At 33.6% G+C, this 23,653-nt stretch overlaps 1 protein-coding gene across 3 annotated transcripts; it reads left to right on the plus strand.

The window, feature by feature from the left end:
* Positions 1–609: 609 nt before the first annotated feature.
* LOC147072024 (gamma-glutamylcyclotransferase-like) lies at positions 610–17,362 on the plus strand. Of its 3 annotated transcripts, none has more exons than XM_085946550.1 (5): positions 610–714; positions 4,375–4,673; positions 9,939–10,061; positions 13,246–13,379; positions 16,926–17,362. In XM_085946550.1, exons 2-5 carry the CDS (start codon positions 4,500–4,502, stop codon positions 17,203–17,205), a joined length of 711 nt encoding a protein of 236 aa, XP_085802676.1. In that variant the 5' UTR covers positions 610–714; positions 4,375–4,499; the 3' UTR covers positions 17,206–17,362. The 3 variants fall into 3 exon arrangements, with proteins under 3 accessions (XP_085802676.1, XP_085802677.1, XP_085802678.1); XM_085946551.1 differs by having other exon boundaries at positions 4,494–4,673; XM_085946552.1 differs by lacking the exon at positions 4,375–4,673 and adding an exon at positions 4,698–4,834.
* The last annotated feature ends 6,291 nt before the right edge of the window (positions 17,363–23,653 follow it).

The raw sequence follows: 23,653 nt of genomic DNA on the forward strand, positions 1-23,653 counted from the left end.
ATAATAATAATTTTCCGCGCGGCAGAAATTATCAGTAATAATAATAATATTTCTTGAAATAAAATCTCCGATGATTAGTGATTTTTGCGAAAAGATCGATTTAAATTGACGTAGTTACGACGCCGAGGTCCTTTTTATACTGAATTATATTTGAACGGCGGCCTCTTAGGAATGGAATTAATCGCACATCGCGTTAGTCAAAATTCACATCAACGAAAAATATACAAACATTTAGAAAATAGTTTTCACATAAACTAAATACCTAATACAAAACAAAATAAACGTATCACATAAAAAAATTAAGTAAACCAGTTTAGTTTTAGAAATAAACTACTTGCCTCAGAGAAATATTTTCTTTAGTATGGCAATACAAATAGAAATCGATAGCCATAGACAATACAATACAATTGGCGGTAGTTTCAAAATAAAACATTTTTAGCTAGGTACTTAATTGTTAATTTGTCATTGTTTTGTACACTATTTTTGTTAATTTTAATGCGAAAATTTGGGTTATCTATATCAAAACACCACAATATCCATTTAGCGTCTAACGAGATGTGAGTAGAGTATATTATTATCAGCAGCTGATGATGATGAGTTATGTACAATGAAAAGACAGATAATTAAATTTGACATTTGCAGCAATTTCAGTGTCACTCACCGTGACGTAAATATGGTGTAAATTACGTTGTAAATCTATGATGATTCCTTAAGGTTTGTTATATGTTCCTATTATCTATACGTTTTCTACATTTTAACGTAGTTTTGCTCTAAATTATTAACAATCTATTATATAAAGTGCTTTAACCTCAAATATATAGGTCTTGTACGTATATTATAATAAAATGTTCATCGGGCGTAAATAATAAATGAGGAAATGTTTTGTGATCGAAGGCTTTTAACCCCAAACACCAAACCAAAGCTTAAACACAACCTACTCTAACCCAAACATAAGTAGGTTTTAGTTAACCACAATGACGAAATGGAGTACTTACTATAAAATTACCTAATTTTTATATACTACATAATATTTTGTTCTTTTATAACTAATGTAGGCTTACTTGTACGTATTAATTATTGGGGTCTTTTTACTGGTTCTCCGCCGTCGCGAGCTGCCATCTGTCAGTGAGCGCACTGTTGCCAACCGAACTATATTTATAGTACATTTTGCCCGCGTACTATTAAAAAGTATAGTACGTCAAAAATACCACAATTTTGAAAAATGGAATTAATTGAATTCGCCGATTAGCATTTTTCGGTCGTAAGAGGTGTTTAAATAAAGCAGGGCATCGGAATTTCTCGAATTCTCCGTTATGTTTATGTGACAAACAAAAAACTTACATTTTAACACGTCCTATAATTTTTGCTGAAATACTATCATTTCTTGGACCGTGTACTATAATTCGATGACAAAAAGATAGCTGAATTCCAAAATGGCGACTGACAGCTAAAGACGGCGGAAGACCAGTCACAACCACCAATTATTGTAATAGATGTTCACTAATATTGAATTATCAGTAATACTATTAGTATAAATCTCGTTGAAACTTGTTAATAATGTTAAAGCTGTCGATAAAATAGTTATAAATGACACGAGAAATCAATATACCACCATACTGTAGAGATCCATGCGCTGCTCCGCCTTTAAATGGAAATACCATGACCAAAAATCAAAATAATAAGTATTGTCCTACAGCTATACTCTACAAATCTATTAGAACATTATGAGTCGCCTAGAGTCATAACCAGTGATGCCAACCGTACTATAATTATAGTACAATACTATAATTTTAATTTCGCGAAAAATGTAAAATACTATAGTTTTACGCCAAATATGCCAAAATACTATAATTTTAAAGGATTCAAGACGTAAAATGTTCCTGTACTATATATTTTTCAGAAATACTATAATTTTTACACCTTCGTACTATAATCAGCATAAAAAAACATGGCAACACTGGTCATAACTCACATTTTGCTATTTTGACATTTTTGAGTTAAATATATCAAGTGATTAAAAAGGCATTAATCTATATAAAGAAAAATAGTTGCTATCAAAAGTCACTTTAAACCATGTGAAAATCATGTCATCGTGTCATAACTCACATTTTTTAATAAATATTGTGAGTTCTGTCATCAAAGCCTTTCTTACCAACCAAAGAGCTCTATTTCTCATAGTGTACTGTGTACTGTGTGTCTGCAGCATGGCCCTCACATCCTGAAGCGGGCCCCCCTACCTATTACTAGGATTAAAGGTGGTGTGATGGTTTACAGTAGCGTTCTCCAAATAATGGTGTTCCAAATAAAATTAAGGATATTCAGTGTATTTTTAATAAATCCACTTGATGTTGTTGAGTATCGACACACAATAATCAATAATTGCATCACACAACTAGATGTTTTTTTAGACCTTTTTTACTATAAGAGAAAATTTGTGAAGTGTGTTTATCTCACTTATCTGGTCAATCGGCCACACCGGGCCCTCCTTGAGCCCGGGCCCCCAGGTTAGATAGAGCCCTTGTCAGTGGCCCCCCTTATAGGGGCCATGGTCTACAGCCTTAGGATTATATATATTTTAAAAAAATAATGTAAATCAACTCACTCACTCATTAATAGATATTCTAAAAAAAACAGTGCTATGTTGGTTTTTTGCGATTATCTCAAAACTCGATTTTTGCAATATGTGAGTTATGGCTCTAGGCAACTCATTTATACAGTCTGTATCCACTATGGTGCACAAGTTATCATTAATTCCAATATTAGTCATACTATTCCATATTTCGAGCATCCTGTCTTGTTATGGAACTTAAGTTTTTCATTAAACTCCAAATACACTTCCCATTATGTTTTGTATGATTTCAACAGCTTTTTTTATTATTATGATTGAGTACCCTAAACCAGTCTGCAATTATTGTATCTCTTGTTTATTCAGCGGAATCTAAAGTGTAGGTCTTATCTCAAGGTATATATCGAGGGCTTAGTGTCAAACAACGCTATCTACAAAAGTGCAACTTTACAGGAGAGCCAAAAATCGTTATTTTAGATTCTTGTAACTTTACAAGGGAAATGTTTATTTAAAACCTAATGTTGATATTTTATAATTTATTGTGTATTGTACATTTATCTTGCTTATGATGATATTAAAATTTATAGGGATAGTTTTTAAAAAATATGAAAACAAGGGTAACTTATGTAATGAGCGTTAAACTTTACTGACGATTTAATAAGAAATTAGAAAAGATTGACATAACGTTGTTTGACTATCATGTAGCCGTAAATGTAAAATAACGTAATCTCAAAAAAAAAAAAAACACTTTTTTGTAGATAACGTTGTCTGACTTTAAGCACTCGATATATTACAGTGACGAAGGGTGGATGTAGGCTGTTATGATCCGTCATAAATAGTGCACACTTAACTTTGTCAGTCAAACATATTTGTTTTCATTGAACTAAGACTGCAATGTGTAGATAGTGTTTGGTAGTTTTTAAAATTCAATTAAACCCTGCCTAATCCAAGTCGTAGATAATAATCGAAAAATATTTATCTATAAAATTGATATGACATATTTTCTAGATATTAGAATATTTTTTATCGATTACAGTTTGGTTGAGGCAGAGCTTAGGCCGTACATCAGTTGAGGCACGGTCTAAAAAGATCGTTCCTAGGCGATGCGCGGATTGCGGGTCGCGGGTGTAAATGACGCCTGTCAAACGAAATATTATTTGTCATATAAATCCAACATACGTCCATTTTATGTTCTATTTATTGTTCTATTAGTAACAATAATAATATATTCATTGACATGTTTTCTTTTTAAAGTAAATGGGTAACGTTTTTAGTCATCTTTACACGATTTAAGAATTAATTGGCCCGTCGCCATCACGAAGCAAAGTGACGTGCTTCTAGCTCGACGTTCTCCCACTGAATTCGAGCAAGTCCGAAATTTCGTCGCGCCTACAGTTGAAAATTATTTGCCGTTTCACTGATGCGTCACCTTAATGAATTTAAAAAAACTAACCAAAACCGTCTGTAATATTTCTTAATTCAACGAAAACAAATAGTATGACTGAAAAAGTGTGCACTATTTTTGTCGGATCACCCATAGCGTATCTAATCTATTGTGGTTTCGTTTGGGCAGGGTGAAACAAATAAGTATGACTGACAAAGTTTAGTGTGCACTATTTATGTCGAATTTTAACAGCTTACCTCCACCCTTCGCCACTGCTATATTATATTATATGAGAAACTTAAATAATATATGAAGGTATACCTACTAAAGTGAAAGATATCAATTGTTTACTGTAAATTACCCAGAGCTCAGTTTATTAGAATGAAGGAAATCAAAAAGTTATGGTTTTCATAAATTATTATAGAATGCAAAAACTACTGCCGGCAATGAGTCTTCACCACCCGTTGGACTGGGGCTCGATGAATAAAATTTAGCAAAATTAGCTAAAATATTATGGGAGATAATAGCCTTATTCATTGAAAGGAAGCAATGAAGTCTTCAAATAAGCCGCAGTCGAGCGTGAGAGAGCCGAAATGTGCTTCATGCAGAAATCACGGAGTCGTGTCAGATCTTAAAGGCCATAAAAGAGTCTGTGAGTGGAGGGATTGTGAGTGCGACAACTGCAGAAACCTTTTGAAAAGACAAAGGGCAATGTCTGTAAAGGTACAACATATTTTTTATTTACAGATTATCCTCGAGCTTAAACACATGTTATATTTTCATCAGTCACATTCTCAAAGGTACTTATGTACAAATTCGGAGGTTTTGGATTTCGAAATTGTATTTTACAAAAGATGTGCAACAATTTAGTACAGAATAATGTTGTAAGTAAATAATAAAATAACGCATTTTTTTACAATTTGGTGATGGTGAAATACAGTTTGATATTATTAGTGGGATGTAAAATCTTACCACACATCACTCACGTGGCATTTAATTTTATTAGTACTGATCTAGTCTCAATAATTTTAGTCAAAACAGCTTGCATCCATGCAATAAATAACGAAAACATTTATTAATTTAAGACATATCCATGGATTTTTGTTATAAAATTTTTACTATTAAGTAAGTTGATTTCATTATTATGTATTAATTTACATTTAACGATAGACATAAAATTAAAATGAATTATCTTCTTTTACTAATTTTGTGCTTATCTGTTTGAATATCATATTCATATAATATTAACATTCAGGAGTATCCAAGTAGGTAACTAGGTACATGTATACATGAATTTTTTAAATTTATTATTTTCTTTTTAACAGTTTGCAAACATTGGTAGATACTAAGATCTGCAATCCCTGAATCCTAAATGTCAGAATCCCGCTTGATTTATTCATCACATCTAGGAATTGTGTATAATTTTCATATTCAATAACATCTCTTTGTAAAGTTAAATAGTATGATTACAGAAAATGGCTAGTTCCTTACGACTTAAATAACTACAAAAATTTAACCCTATTTATACATTCATTTCTAATTACTGCTCTGCGATGGTCGAAAATGAAGAATAATGTAATATATTAAACTATCATAAATTGCATATATCATGGCAAATACAGAATGCTAAATGTTGTAATTATACAAAATTACGAGTCAATTACGAACTGCATCGAATAATTTACCAAATATATTTTATTTAGAATGTTATATTAAATGAAAATTTAACATATTATGATTGCATATTACATATTGACAAAAAATTTATTTGAAAAAGTATTATAAGCAAGGACATATTCTGGTGTACCAAATATGGCTTAATTCTCAATTTTTACACTACGACATTTTACAGTGTTAGTCTTTATGGTATTAATATGGTGTATCACTTCGATCCATTTTGCGTGTGTGTGAATTTTTCTCAACTGTCACTTTTATTTTTAGTTTTCTTTTTTATCGTCTGTATTTGGGATGAAGGTGGATAATTGACACACTGGAATGGTTTCGGAAACGACGAGGTTTATTTGGTGTTAATATATACTATATGGTTACATTTTTTTTCATTTAATTCTACGGAGCGCAAAATGTACGCGTTCGCGATTTTGCTGCTTGTCGCGATCTCAGCGCCAAAAAAAAAAACCGTTGGACTCGCGAGCTGTGCACAATGCGACGTTGCCATACGTGTTTTTTTCTTTGGACAATGTTGCCGGTCAGATATTATTTATTAGTGGTATTATACATTATTTAATTATTTTCGCAATCAGCCGTTATTATTTGTTGGCTTTGATACCGATTCGGGCGTCTCCAGGTACACAAAGACACACCCAAATGGGGACCATACGGGGGTGTCACAAGCGCACCTCTCTGGAAGGGCCCGAATGGGGTCGGGCCAACTAAGGGCTGATTACGATAGCGTGTGTAACTGGACAGTGCGGTGGCTTGATAAGGGGTGGTTGCGTCTCTAGACGTTGAAGGATCGAAGCCCCACCGGTGCGTCGGCGGCCGGAGAGACTCGGATGCAGCACTGTAGCATAGTGGTTCGCGGTTCCCGGGCCCACCGTAAAGCTGCTGAGAGAGGAGGGCGTCGCGCCCAGCCCTCTCAACACCCTCGGACCGTCGGCAAACGGAGAGTTTCGGATGCAGCACTACGCCGCTTTGTGGGCGTAGTGGTTCGCGGCTCCCAGGCCTACCGTACGGGCGGATGCTGAGAGAGGACGTCGCACCCAGCCTTCCCAACAGCGACCGTCCGAAACTCAGTCGATCCCTCACGAAAGTGCATACCGGCACATTACTCGACCCCCTTTTTTGCTCGCTTGCCCTGCCGCGGCTATCGAATTACACGCACTGCACTGATATTATACTAATATAATATGCGAAAACTTAATTTTATACTTAAAATGGCTTTAAAGTTTATAAAAATAATTTTAAAAAATATATCAGGGCCCGAAATGGACCGGAACGCCATTCTGCCTCATACAACCGCTCCGGGTTGTAAAATTTTCCACTTCGAGCACTGAAATAACTTATTATACATCGCTTCCAAACACAAAACACTTAAAACTAACTAATCTATGATGCTAATGGCTGAGGATGCTGCTTGGCTGCTTTCCGCTGATGGAGGCTGCTTTGCTCAGCTGAAGAAGGCCGCTTTGTAGCTCTCTTCATCATGGTGCATCTGGGCCAGGGCTGATTGCAAGGCTCACAGACACGCTGCTGTTGACGAAGAGGGCTCAAGCGGCTGATGATGCAGGGCATTTGATGCCGTTTTCCCTCGTTGGAGCCAGGGTCTTGCCCGATACACTCGTCCGTGGGCCAAGTTCGCTGGCGGATGCAGTTGGTCGGGAGTACATCGGGAGCCATGACTTCGCAATCCGGGTGTTTCTGCTCTTTTCTTCACTGGCTTGGCTTTGGCAGCATCCTCTTTCTACTGCTTATTATTATACTTTGTTGAGCGCCACCAGAGGCAAGCCTCTGGATGTTTCTTCCTCGCCGTTTCCTATTCCGGTGTTTGGATCTCAGGGTTGTGTGTCCGGGTGAAAGAAATTCCACCTGCTTCTTGATTCCAGACGATCAAAATCAAGAAGCGTAGTCCCACGTTGACTGGGGCCACTTATCACTTCGATCCATTTTGCGTGTGTGTGAATTTTTCTCAACTGTCACTTTTATTTTTAGTTTTCTTTTTTATCGTCTGTATTTGGGATGAAGGTGGATAATTGACACACTGGAATGGTTTCGGAAACGACGAGGTTTATTTGGTGTTAATATATACTATATGGTTACATTTTTTTTCATTTAATTCTACGGAGCGCAAAATGTACGCGTTCGCGATTTTGCTGCTTGTCGCGATCTCAGCGCCAAAAAAAAAACCGTTGGACTCGCGAGCTGTGCACAATGCGACGTTGCCATACGTGTTTTTTTCTTTGGACAATGTTGCCGGTCAGATATTATTTATTAGTGGTATTATACATTATTTAATTATTTTCGCAATCAGCCGTTATTATTTGTTGGCTTTGATACCGATTCGGGCGTCTCCAGGTACACAAAGACACACCCAAATGGGGACCATACGGGGGTGTCACAGGTGTCATGGAATAATGATTTCTACGATGAGAAAAGTATCATAATGACATAAATACGTCTTTCCTACAAAGTCTGCAGATATTTAGGCCAAGCTCACAAAGATAACTGAAATTCTTCAACTTTGGTCTTCACACGGCGCCTTGGTCCTGAAGAGAAATTTAGTTCAATCTTTTCATATTATCGCCACGCCTCAAGTCATAATTGTCACTTTAAATACCTACCTACCGTGATTGTAAATTTTACCGTGACCATTCAATCAGGGACGGCTCTTGTATAGGAGCAAATGTGCACTGATCTCCCAAATTATTATGTAATAATATGTACGTATTCAAATAACTACATTTATTGTAATAATTAATTATTGTAAAATATCTTTAATTAGTCGCCCGTCCGCTAAGTGCATCCACGTAAGTATTTCTGGCGTATTTTTAACCAGCCGCTGAGCTGGAGATGTGTATAAATGTACGTCTTTCATAGTATTTGTTGAATGTTCGAAAGACGACCTGTACCGCCCGAGTGCCCGACCGTAGACGATTTTTTTGCATGCTGCCGAATTGTAACCTCACTGAACGTACAATTTTTACCTTGCTTTGAGCAATGTCCTCCCTCTTAGTGCTTCAAGTATGACCGATAGATGTCGCCATTGACTGGCGCGTTTATAATAATATTATTGTACGTACGTATGAAGTAGGTAAAAGGTTCCCGCGCAGTATTTAAAAATACTAGGTATATTATTATTTCATACGTTATGACGTTATGAGGTAAATGCTCTGTTGTTTGATGTGCCATATTAATATTGAATCAATCAACATATCGATTAGAGTAATATTGTGATAATTAAGTTAGGTACAGCCATCTCACCATACAAATACGATTTTATAATTTAAATTTTTATCAAAATTAAACACTAAATAATTTTAATATAAATAAATCTACAGAAAAGTAACATAATACATACAATATACCTACTTATACTTACTATTATTTTTGATGTTGAATATCTTTCAAATCAGTCCCATTTGGAGTGCAATTTTGGAGTGGAGGTGTACAAAAGTGGCAAATTTTTAATACACGTGATATCCCGTTGGAAAATTAATGATCCATGCCCAGTATTTATAAAAATGATACAACGCGCATATGAGAATGATGTGGGATGACAAATGAGGATTTTACGGCTTTTTCTCAATGACACACGTCTAAAATACTTACATCAGTTACGATTTATGGAAGTTACGAGTGACGAACATGGTAACTATGTCAGCACATATGAAGTGTAATTAGGAACAATAAAAATCGAAAAATGTGTGTACCTATTGCCTTTTGCATCATACTTATCATACCAGAGACTTGAACTTTGTAACTTTGACAACAAATAAATGCTGTTCGTGAATGTAAGCGTCGTTTAGCATTCGCCTACCTCCACCACGAAGGCTATTGCAGATTTTTTTTCAATACCATGAAAAGAAAAATGCATGTCTTTATTTGCACTCCCTAATTTTATTATCACCGGCCGCCACTGCATTCAATACTTACAAATACATAATAAGAATAAACTACTTCAATAATAATTATTATAATATTTAGTCTAATCTGCCGTAAAAGACACAGACTGTAAGCTCTTTGGTTGCTTCTACTTTATAATGTATTCTCATGGATATAGAATAATAAAGCACTTTTAATTTTGACGAGAACAAATACTGCGAAAATTAATTCTATAAAAATGCCATGATTGAGAATACCTGCTTAATACAGTATTTTTTATCTTTTCTTGACCTATGTGCAGATTTTATTGTTAGTTTTTTTTTTTTTTTGATAAGTCACTAAATCATCAAACATTCGTTCAATTCATTTGTTTGCCAAGTGTGTGCCGATATGTTTCGTATATCAATTCTACTTTGTATTATCTTACAGGTGCATCTGAGCACGACTACAAATGAAACTTTCATGTATTTTGGTTATGGAAGCAATTTACTTGCAAAAAGAATCCACATACAAAATCCAACAGCCGTTCGCAAAGGTGTCGGTCAATTGAGAGTAAGTTTAAATTTGCACTTTACTTACTAAATTTTAATTGTATTAACTTACTGTCAATTCTTGATGGACAAATATAATGTTAATTCATATAAATCATTTCTATAGAATACTGAATTCACATACAGTATAGTGCATACATACAAAATATTGTAAAAATGAAGACAGTTATTTCATGAAAATAGTTTTTATTGAGAAATTTGTACTAGCAACTTACAGTTTTTTTATGATCAAAATCAATTATGTATTAAATTATACATATTAATCATACATACATATAACAGTAAATCACTTAACACAACCACTTGTTCAGTGTTTGTTTTTTTCTGAATATTGTTGGAAGATTGTGTCATCTCGTAATTTATGCAACATGATGAATGTGTTGACGGTTGAATTATTTTCCTCTGCCCAATAATTAATGGTAATGTGTCAGTCCCAGCCAGGGCATCTTCTGATTTGACACACTGTATGAGCTGCAGTCGGTTGACAATTATTGCTTCATCCTCAGAATCCAAGCCTCTTGATTTTATGAGCTCGTCTTCAGTCGGAAGTAGCGCATACTCCTCAGAATTTTCTGCTATCGATTCTTCTAAAACAATTCACATTAGCTCTGAGTTTTCAGTCGCTCTTTAAATCAATTCTTCTAATGGAACTAAGTCTTCCAGTTCCCAGTTTTCATCATCTTGATTCATGGAGGGCCCCGGCTTTTTCCATGATTAAATTATTGCTTGTCCTGGTAGGTTGTTCCATGCCTCCGCTACCTTAAATACGACAGCGGACGTTGATATAGGCACGCGGCGGACTACTAAATTTTACTTACGAATACCGGCGAATTATAGAGCTTGATTTTGTGATTGCGGAGGGGATTCAGGATGCCAACCACATCCTCTGGGAATGTCTTAGAATGTGCTCCGAACGGGAGGAGATGCTCAGGTCGGTCCAACCAGCTGTTGGGCCCATCGGGCCGTCCGACTTTGTTGCTACTAAGGCCAATTATCTTGCATTTTAAAAATTTGCGGCGTCTTACTGCGGGCGTGAAGATCTCTTCACATAATTTTTGCTGTCCGTATGATTAGCTTCATTATTTTGTTTTATATACACTAGAATCATTTTTATTTTCATAATTTCCCTGTGCTCTTCTCTCTCCGGCACTTTGCATTATAAAGTAACTTTAAACTCAGTCAGAGCTCACTCTGAGCGTAGCAACCTTAGTCCTGGGTATCTCCTCCTAGGGCATTCCCGGCCTAAAACTTAACTAGATGCTTCACATCGCCAATGTAGGGCCACGTGATACGCCCGATTAAGACCGGGTGTGGTGCTTGGCGGGTTTTGGTTTGGAGGGATTAACTTCAATATAGTATAAATAACGGCAGATTATAGTAATTGTCGAATAATCAAGCGGTGGATTACTGAGAGAGTAATATAATCTAATAACAATTAGATCCAGTTGTCTTCACTTATAAGGAATTTGATTGATACATATTATCAGTCTGCGATAATAAATTATAAGCCCATATAAGATTTTGTAATCATCAAGTTATGGAATTGCGTTGTACCATCAAAGGCCCCGTGCCACTCAGATCGCTAGGGACTTTTTTAATCAGTAAGGGGATTGAGGGCTACATTCATTGGCGGGATTCAGCTGATTCACTCCGGTGTCTAAAATTTCCTAAGTTAGTTTATTACAAAATCGATATCAATAATATTGTGACTACTACCAATTGACACAATCACAATATGATTCCAAGAACCGTTCAAAAGGTTTAAATACATTGAGAACTATTTCACTTAGAGGCAGAAGGAGGGTTGTATACAATAAATGTTATAATGTTCATTGTAGAAAACTGTAGAGGGAAACCCGTTGTTATAATTTTGAAATCGCAACACAGGCGACATTTCCGCCAAACTTCATCTCCCTGAATGGAACAATGGCAACACTCATACACTCAATTTAATCACAACTATTCTTAAATGGTTTGATGAAATTAAGTAATAAAAATAAGGTTGCATAATTTACCAGTAGCGAAGGGTGGAGGTAGACTGTGGAGATCCGACATAAATAGTGCACACTAAACTAACTTTGTCAGTTATACTTATTTGTTTTCACTGGTCTGGTCTTACCACAACTCGGTCACTGCTATATATAAAAATACAAATTGCAGATGGTGTTGGTTAGTTTTTAAATTCAATTAAACCCTGGCTAGTGACACGTCCTCACACTTCCGGTCTTATACCGGAAGTACTTTTGAATCTTTTAAGAGGCCTAATCATGCCCATTACTCTTGTAGTCAATAGCTTAGCAAAACACTCGATCGATTCCTTGGTTAACCAGCAGGATTGTTTGACAGATGTAAAATTTCAAATCAATAGCTTAAGTATAATATTAAGGTTTTGTAAGTACTAAACATTGCAGGGTAAATAGATAATAGTAATAGCACGTAAGTGATATAGTGATGGCGGCCGGAATGAAAGGGATGAAAGATGCAAGAGTAAAGGGGACAGAATGAATGTCTGAGAGAAGTCGCCTCGGCGTCGCACATTCGGATGGGGGAAAATCACGTGTCATTGCAATGGCCTAAGCCCAGATTTTTTTTAAATCCGGCAGTTGACTCGTAGGCAAAAGATAAGCTGAATGTACGGTCAGCCCGCGAATTCACGCGCCAAAATAAAACGAATGCCGATAGTTAATAATATATAATTAATAAAGATATAATAATTAATTCAGAAACTAATTATAGAAATGATAATAATATGCGCACTGTGTAACATAAGTTTTTTTTGTATAATAACCGGTGAAAATACAAAGCCACGTGCACCAAAAAAAAGACTATTTTATTTATTTTTATTTTTGTGAATCCCGGGCTTTAATACACCCTGAGCTAGCTACAGAACACCAGGATATCTCACTAGACCAAACCATAATAGATAAAAGAGTATGTCGGACAAAGTTTAGTGTGAATTAGTAATGTCGGCTGACGTCCACCTTCCGCCACTGCCGTATTGGTTAGTTTTTAAAATTCAATTAAACCCTCTCTGTAATCAAAGTTATTTGATTCCTTGGATCGAATAAATAATAGTTATATGAAGACAGATACCTCAGATTATTTTATTTATTCTTATTTTATTACATTGAAAACATCAATGGATTAAGGTTCAATATTATATATTGTGATTTTGTACATTTCAGGACCATAGACTCGATTTTATCGGCTTCAGCCAGCGATGGGGAGGCGCACCAGCAACTATTGTCCCCACTGTTGGAGACCATGTATGGGGGGCCATATGGGAGATAGACCTCAAAAATGTGGCCAATCTCGACAAGTAATGCACCACTTTAAAATATATTCAATTTTAATTAATGATATCACAGCAGTTAGAAAATGATAAATGCAGTTGACAACTATATATTATAATAATATGGCATTTTCAAGGCAAAAAGTTGTAAGATATCGGAAAACAAAAATAAAGAACTAATCGCAATGGAACCAGCATGGCATCCATCCACGTAACAACCACGGGGTCAGCCTGGTGTACGCTGACACTCTTCTAGCATACATGTTGCAGGACTCCACAATGTGCTCCGCAGTCTGAATCTCACCACATTTGCAAAATGGGGACACTTTCAACCCTTACTTATGCAAACAGTTATCCGTTTGAAAGTAAATTACATCAAGTTTCCAAACGGACTGTTACTCTTGTGAACTCTCATCATAAAGCTGTTATCACTTAGCACTGAACCTGAAGTTCACTGCCGTTTTAATCCATTTATCTAGACAAACATCAAACCAAATAACTTATGAAATCTAAAACAATTCTAAATTTCATTTTGTGGTAGATTGGTAGTACAATAATAAATATTTTTGAGACTGTCCTACTGACCTACGACTTTACAGGATAGCTGATAGATACTTATGATACAATGACATATTATAATAATTCACAAAATATGATTTGAAAAAATAAAACAAAATTTCCAAAATGAATGAATGAAATGAATTCTACCAAGTAAATGCTGACTCAATTAACCTTTCCCTTACCATGGTAAAAAAATTACGCCCGTTCCCATGCCGTCCACTCAGTGGACCGCTAGAAATTTGGCATTTTAAGGCATTTTAAAAGCTAATTGATTGCTTCAAAAGGTAAAGTATGTTTTTAAATACTATTTAGTCATCGTTTAACATGTTATACTGTGTATATCACATGCAATTATCTTATAATCGTGTATAATAATCGGACATCAATAAATGTACGTCATAACCAAACCACGGTGTGTCTCGATCTGTTTTAAATGGAACAACGAACACACGCTGTCATTTCACGGAGAGTGGGGATGGCTAATTCATCCGAAGCGGACGAGGGTGTTGTAAGGTAGAATAACACGTGTGCAGGCGTTCGTTATTACGTTCGCCACATAAAATAATAGATACCTAGCATATTATGAAATAATATTGGCTTCGATATATTTTAATGAACACATTAAGTTTTATTGCTTACATTTTGTCCAATATATAGTGGACAAAAACATATATCTAAATATATATCAAACTCAAAATTTTATGAAAACCTTTTTAGGGCTTCTGAAACTAGGCGCTTCACTTGAAGAGTTAAAAAATACCAACAACATGACGTGTAATAATAATATGTATTTTATATTTAACGAAAAGAGAAGTATGAATGAAAAAGTGTGCACAAAATTGTAGGATTGCCCAAAGCGTACCGAAACTATTATGGTTTTATTTCGGCCTGGGTTTATCTGTTTTTTAAAAACTATATAACACCATATTATGTAAATTATTGTAGTATTAGTTCAATAAAAACAAATAGGTACGTATGACTCACAATGCACTATTTATGTCGGATCTTAACAGTCTACCTCCACACTTCACCACTGAGAAATAATATAATAGTATATTATTATGTATATACCTACATCAGATTGAGTATGATAATATTTATTTATATAATAATATTATTTGGTAAGTACTTATGAAATTAGAATGATTCAGTAATCTTAATATGAATTTCTTGTACCTACATACAATCCACCGATATTATGGACATATTATTATATATAGTTAATAATAATATATAATATTATAACACAATATCATGTAAACACAACAGGTTCACTATGATTATTTATTTACATATTAGGTATGTAAGTAGGTACCTACTTTATAATTTTATTATTGGTACTTGTAAAATTAAAAAATAAAAATGCTGCAAACACTATAAAATATTTTTTGCAACTGTGTGTCTACTTCATAAACAAAAGAAACTCCACGTGTACTACCTAGTTGCACTTAAATTGCATTTGCTGACTCATTATTATTTTCGGATGAAAGCTATTATTAGTGATTTACGACGACAATACAATTTATTACGGTTCAACCATGGACCAACAAAATAATGTCTCATTTATAATCTTTTATAATTAAAAAAAACTAATATAGGTAGGTATTAGTAATATCGTCAAAAAAAGGATATTTTAGAATATCGTATTAACCGCACCGCACCGCAATTTACAAAGCTACAGTTAACTATAGATACAAATATATTATTATTGATGCTAGTCATTAGAACATACCTACATTTTCTGTAGCTGTCTGATTTCAATGCAGGTATTTATTTAAACGGGTTTAATATTTGGGTTTGAATACAACATTTGAATGGGTAGGTACATCAATATTATGAAATTTATCGCATTGTATTATTTTCCTAAAATTATAAAACAGAATGAAATAATATTACCCTTGCCAATATTTAACATACTGCATTGCCTAATATGATAATAGTATAAACATGTAGAACATGTGAATACGCCACGCCACATGCTGTGCTGTTTTTATTTAGCCCGCTCGAGAATTTTTTTCAATTGCCTATGTCCCACAAACTGATGTAATCTTTACAAACCTTGTAGCAAGGGTCTGTATTCTAAATCCGGGAAAAAAGGTTTTATGACTTGACTAGACAATGTTCAATAGCATTGGATCCTTTTCGTTAATTGTTTATGAATAAACGCCACATGTAGCGAAGTTAACACGGTAAAATGAACACTAATAACATTGCGTTAAGGGTTGCTTTGGCGTTTATCGTCAGATGTATTTGAACAATGTATACTTCAAGGTTCGATATATTATGGGAGGCTATAACTGATTGCATTATTCACAGAATTATGTTGAACAAAGACATACATTTCTATCTCTGACTAACAAATGACATTTTAAAATAGTGTCTCATGTTTACATTACTATTATGCGCGTTTCTCTAACGTATATCTTTCTAGATAGCCCTATCACTGTCTTATCAAAATATTGATTAGACTTTCGAAAAATGATTAATTTTACATATAAAACATTCAATTCAACCACCTATATATTTTTCTTTTTATGCCTAAATATTTTATCTACAAATAGCTAAAAGTAGACGTTTATATACATAATAATAAGTGGGGTATCTATGATTTAAGGTCATTTCTAAACTGCGAGACCATCGTGGCAACGGGAGTGTTAACAAATAAATTTGGGTCTATGGAAAATTATCAATTAAGAAGGAGTGTAGTGCTACTAGGAACATTTATAGTCGGATTTACGAAACTGACTGTTAAAATAAAAAAATAAACATGTTTATAAAAAACCGTTAGGGTAAATAATGATTTAGAAGAGATTCTTTAAATCATGATTTTACTGTACTTAATAAGAACAGTGAAATCATGATTTAAAAAACACCAGTGTTGTGTCAACAAATGTCCATTATATCACTGTACTCCGCGGTAAAATATTCTAATTTCACCATAATTATATCAGAGAGGAAATACATGCCTACTTAGGTACATAGTATGATTATAATTTTATTTATTGTTTTTAGCCAAGAAGGAGTAGCGGAGCAAATATATTTTGCCAAAGACGTAAACGTATTCCTTCCTGATGGCCACGCATTGTCTTGTCGTGTTTATCAAAGAACAGTTGATCCCCCACCTGGACACGATACCTTGAATCCAGTTGACAGACCGTCGTATCTTTATCTTCAAACGATTATTCAGGGGGCAATTGAAAGCAAAATTCCAGCAGACTATATCCAAAAATTACAATCCATACCTCATAATGATTACCGTGGAATGGCTGAAATTGGGAAAATGTTAGAATAGTGATAAACCAATATTAAGTAGGTACCTATATTATATTAATCAAAATTACGACACATCTTGTAAATAATTTAAAACTTGAGATTCTAATAATTGTGATTGATAATATTATCTTCTCTTGGCATCAGTGTGAATTAAATACGTACCTAAATACTATAAATGAAGTTTTATTTTAATGACTATTATGAATAAATCAAACCAATATCTAAATCAGCGGTGGCGAACCTATGGCACGCAGGATGATTTTGCATGGCTCGCGAATGTTTTATTTTGAAGAGAAAAAATATACCTATTATAATAATGAATGACAAATCACATTGTATAAAAAATAGCAGGCAAATACTCTTCAAGAATAAGCAATACGTTTAATGTAAATATATAATTGCCCATGTCGGTCCTTAGGCTTTTTGCATAAATAATATTATCGCACTAACCTCATCAGGCTGCGAACCTCTGATTTTGATTGATTTTCAATGCTTGAAACCACTGTAGCGAGAGAATGCCTCATCTGATCGGAATAATTCTGATGTAAATTTTGGCATAAAAAAACCGTACTAAGTAATACAGTTACAAAAAAATCGGTACTGTTCGGTTATACGGAATACAGCGGAAAACGCATTTTGAAAATACCCGATATACTGGATTATTTGTTAGTTTGGGTTAGGTAAGGTTTGGTTAGGTTAACTTAACAAATAATCCAGTTTATCTGCTATTTTCAAAATGTGTTTTCCGCTGTATTCCGTATAACCGAACAGTACCAAAAAATCATTTCTACCCACAAAATGGAAGTAGGTACCAAATAATAAAGAAAAACTTGGTGAAGCTTGTAGTAATAATTTTGGCAGACAGTTTCAAAATTGGTGGACTGAAATGTATGGCATAATTGAAAAAAGTGATAAAGCTATAATATATGTGCTATGTTTTGTGAGTAGTATCTAGAACAGTGGTCGGCAACCATTTGAGAGACTGGGTAAAGAAAATTAATTTGGTTAGTGGGTAAATGTTCGAATTTTTTTTATAAAATAAAATATATATATATCGTCGGTGTTTTGTAAAAAGGGCGAATTAACCAAAATGCTACTTTACAGGAGGAGGATTTTTAACTTTTGACATTTATTTATTTTTTACCTGTAGATGATTATAAATATCTAACAAGTTTATAATAAAGTTTAGAAAGAATACTGTCATTATAATAGGTATTATTATATAATATTTTAATATGTCACATTTGCTTTTTATTTCGTAATTTTAATTAATTTAATTTTAGTCGATTATCGTTTTTAAGTACTTTCCTATGGAGATAAAAATTCGCCGTTTTTACACAACAAAGCTAGTGGGGTACATATTGTATTTTCATTAAAATCTCGATTTCGCCAAAATGGTTGATTCGCCCTTTTTACAAAACACCGACGATATATACATATGCATACATTTCGCAGAGTATTCTGGACACATTTCATTTGAGAAAATGTTTGCTCACAAGAATATGTTGAACCAAATGTTGATTAGAACAAATGCAATTTTTTTTAAGCATGAAAAATTTTGTGGTAATGACGCCCAGCATGATGATATTACAGTCATGTGACCGTGTTTTCAAGATGCTGGCGAAGATATTTAAATTTATCTGTCCATTTGAACTGAACATTTGAATTCAATGTATTCTAATTCCAGATTATTTATTCCAAGATATTCAAAATATTTAAGCTCAAGCTCTAGTTTAAATCTATCTCATCCGGTTTTATAATAAAGCTAAACATTGGACCATACGTCTTTAAATCATCAAATCTCGTGTCAAATTCCGTTTTTATAGCACTGATATATTTCACAATCATATTCAAAATCTACATCTTCAATGCCTTCGTGTGTTTTTCAAATACAGATAATTTCAAACAAAAACCTTTCCAACATATCTTCATATTTTCTTGGTGGGTAACTCAAAATGTTTTAGTAGGTAATCCAATTACCCGCGGGTAGTAGTTTGCCGACTACTGATCTAGAATATCATAATTTTTTAATAGAATTGAGGCGTCCAGTTCCAAAATCCACTTTATTGCTTTTTGCTGTTTTTGAGAAAACGGCGAAAAATGATTTTGACTGTTATTATCACTGAAATAGTTATTTAAAGATTTCATTATATAAAACAATTCAGAACCTATTTAATTCAAAACAAATAATTACAAGATAAAAAGAACTTTTTATATACAACGTTTTTAAATTTTCTGTTGAATTATTATGCTCAATATGGTCAAACTTGTACTTGTACAGACAAACAAATGTAGAATACTGAAATGTCATTTTGATTTCCATAGTTACCCACGTATATATTAATAATTTAGTTGCTAGGACCACCCACTTAGCAACCAATAATAGTGGATTGGATTACGGATTTCTTCCGATATAACTTTTCATACAAAACAGAATTAACTGAAAATGAATTCAATTCTACTTAAAGATGGCTAAAAGTATTAAAAGAATGCATTGGCATCGTGTTCTGATATATTCTAAAAGTTTCAAATGTCTAGCTAGTCGGAAAGTTAGTTAAAAATCGATTGCAAGATTTGTACTGGATAAACAACCACCAGACAAATAAGAATACGAGCTAATAGAAACGTAAAAATCACTTGTACTCCAAATACAAGCAATAAATGAATTTAAAAAAATCAAAAGGCGGATTTTGCAACAGTATTGGCCATATAGGCTTTTGGAACTGTAATGTACATAGCAGTGAAATAACTGTTTTTGGAAGGTATACATGTACATACAATACAATATCATGCTATTAGGAAACATTAATAACTAATAAAAATGTTCCAAGAAAAACAGTCCATTCAAAACAGGACATATCTGTCTTATTTGGTTCATGTAGACTTTCAAAGTTTTGTCGATTGGCAGTTGTTAGAATTTTATTCAAGACATTATTTTTTTCCAAAACAGTATTCTGTGTATCACATCTATAAATATATAAAGCACATACCTAATGAATATTGAACAACGAGCCAGCAGAGTGTAATATAAAATAACTTGTAAGTAACTTTACAGATGGTGAGAATATATTTTGAGATTAAGTTTTACGGAGACATTCACCTGTTTTTTTTTGCCATTTTATTCTGCTGCTTGCATAAAAGCATAATTTTATCCGACCTTGATTGATAGATGGTAAGGATAAAAATTAAGATTTACAAAGATTTAAACTTGGAAAATGATTAGAAAAAGAAGAGTGAAATAACAACTTGTCACTAAACTAAACTATTAAACGATATTAAATGACCGCCCAATATGATTCAGTCAATGCAAACACGCGCCAATCTTTACTGGTAAATAATCGTTAGTTGACTTATCGTGTTTTGCCATTATAGATATTGATTTATAAAAGCGTTATTGTTATTTATAGCGTTTTTCCAGTAATAATATATTTAATATCGACTTAACACGTAATGAAAAATTACGGAGGAATTATAATGAATTTGGCGAAGCTGGTTTTACCATATGATAGAGCGTGTTGATATCTACCAAGCTGCATTATTATGTCAAAATGGTCATTTTCGACTTAACTTTGTCTGCCAGTATACCGACGATACGAAACTTTAAGGTTACATAAAGAAAAATTTCATACAAGGATGTCCATATCAACATTTGACTATATATTAAAAAAATTGAACATCATTTAAAAGCAACAAATACAAACTTTCATTTATCAAATACCATAGCACCTGCAGAGAAGTTCAGTGAACAGATGGCAAAACCTGATATGTGCAATTTTGTTGATTATGCAGGAGAGCTGTTTTAAACTTAGAAATTGTTTGAATCTTTCTGGTGATTATGTCTTTTGAAATAAGTTTTAGATATAGAATAAGTATTTCAAAGTTTTGATTCTCCACGTTTGGTAGAAAAAAGATTTTCCAAGTTATCATGTTTTGCCATCTTACGTTCCAATATGTTGTAATTATATGGTAAGATAAACAACATGATATGTGAGGTAATTGGATAATAAAACTTCAAAAAATTGCTTTAAAATATATATGTTTAATGCTTGACACTAATTAAAAATGTTACATAGGTACATATTGATACAGACATTAGCATCAAATTTAATATTTTCAAAGGATTGCAAAAATAATTCCTAATGAGAATTTTCTGTTACATTAAATAATATGAATTCAATATTAGGTATGTTCTTACAGGTAGATATACTTACTAAAATAAAGAAACGATTAAATCATTATATATATTTTTTAAATTTTAATCCTAAACAATATCTTCTACATTGCCCTCAAGTTCATTACCATCAAAGCCATCTAATTTTTAACAACTTCAACTTATTACCTTCTTTATCTTATTTGCGATGAATTTGTGAATTTGTAAGTAGTTTGAAAAACCAAAAAAAGTATTTTGGGACATTTTTATCAATTTGTGTTTTTGTGGATGTCTTCCTCTTAAATCCTGTCCATGAAAGCCAGCTGGCGATGAATTTGTCAAAATGAATTATTGTTGTAGTATCTGTTAATTCAGCACCACTAACTGACGTTTGAGGATCAGATCGACGGATTTTTCTGGACAATAAATTCTTACACCGACTTCCGGTTCATTATTTGCACCTGATGGTATATAGAGAGAGAGGTATTTTTAAAACTACGTTACCTATGAGAGTATTCCTGTAGTAGATTTATTAGGGTTTTCTTTATCATGCTGGTTCTCCGTTCTTCGTTAGTTCCAACCATCTCGTCATCTTATAATACCTACCATGATGTTAGCAAACAAAATATTGGATGGCAAAATCACAGTATTGGCAGATATTATGTTTTGTCATATTATAGATTTCACTCAAACCTTGGAAACGAAAGATGGCAAAATGAGATATTTTGCTTTATAAGCTTCTGTCAACTTTCGAAAATCAACATTTTGGGGATATAACAAAATGCCAACGTTCATTACTCCCAATACTAGTGGGTATACGATATATTTGGGTTTTGCCATCTTATAGATCTCAACGAGAGGAGTCTGAATATAGTGATAACTCAATTTCGTCAAAAAGTCGAGTTATCAGGTTTTGTCATCTGATCACTCGATTAATATTACTCTATTCTTGTAAAAAGGATGTGAACAAAGACATATTTCAGGCATAGATTGTATTTCAGAAATAATTTCTTCAAACGACATGGCAAAAACAATGTACACGCCAACCAAAACGCTGTTAAATTTTTCTCATTAATAAAAATGTAACCTCCATTATGTGCAGATCTTTAATAATCATGCTCAGCTCAAGAATGAAAATGATAATATATTTTCCTCCGTACTTAAGTAATGTGTCAATTACCATTTTAATCAAATTTATAAATAAATTAATCACGGGAGTCTAAAAAAGAAAATGCTCAAAAAACAACCACTATGTCAAAAATGGTTTCTAAGTGCTCGTCCGTGGTGGTTTGGCGGGCGCGGGGCGGCGGCGGGGCGGGCAACTCAAACGTATGAACACGTCTCGACGTGTCCGTAGACAATGCGCGGGGACGGGTGTTCGCGCGTGTTGTTTTGGCGCGTCTAGCTCGACGCAGGCAAGATCGTACATGCGGCGGGCTCTTCCCATACTGCGCGCATAGAGGTGTCCGCACTGAATGGACGGGCGCCGACACGGGAAACGAGCGAGTTGCGGGTGTCTCAAACCATCATGAGCTTACCGCGCGCGTCTGGTGTATTTATGGTATTATTTTCACAAAGCATAGATAGTGCGAAGTGATGTAAAGTAGGTATACGTTTTATAACGTTGCACTTTTTACTACACTGATACGCCTCTTTGCGTTATTACGTCGCATAAAATTATATCAAATGATATTCACTTGTATTAATATAATATGTAGTACTAAATAAATATATATTATGCAAAAATAATATCGTTAAATTTCAATAATTCTTAACACACATATAATATTGTATACTTATCTTACTATAGTTATAAAGGTAGGTACATAAAAAAATGTTTTTTTTTGTCTATAATTATTCAATATTCTTTCTCATTTATCTCTTTATCTAATTTCTCTGTATTTAAATTATAATATGATTAACTATAATTATTATAATTTATATGGAAACTTTGCTTGTTGCAATATCTTTTTCTAGTCTATTTTATACATATTTGTAGTCTATGTAACTGTTTGTTTTCCTTAATAAAAAATATAAACATAATAAAAATAAAATATATTAAGTAGGTACATCATTTCCATCCTAGAGCCGGGGTGCAAAGTTATGAAGTGTACATTCTACACCTACATTCACACCATATGAACCGAAAAGTCTTTTTTAAACTTTAACTTACATATTATCCAATATATAATCAAAATATAAAATCGACCAAGCGTACTTGATGGAATTTGAATTTAAATTCATATGTTATATAAATTTACCAAATAAACAGGAATTAACTGTATCAGATGACAGTGTGTATTCACCATTGGTGGTA

Source organism: Rhyacophila brunnea, unplaced genomic scaffold, assembly GCF_057557595.1.
Source record: "Rhyacophila brunnea isolate RB1 unplaced genomic scaffold, BYU_Rbru_1.0 scaffold_2, whole genome shotgun sequence".
Lineage (NCBI taxonomy): Eukaryota > Metazoa > Arthropoda > Insecta > Trichoptera > Rhyacophilidae > Rhyacophila > Rhyacophila brunnea.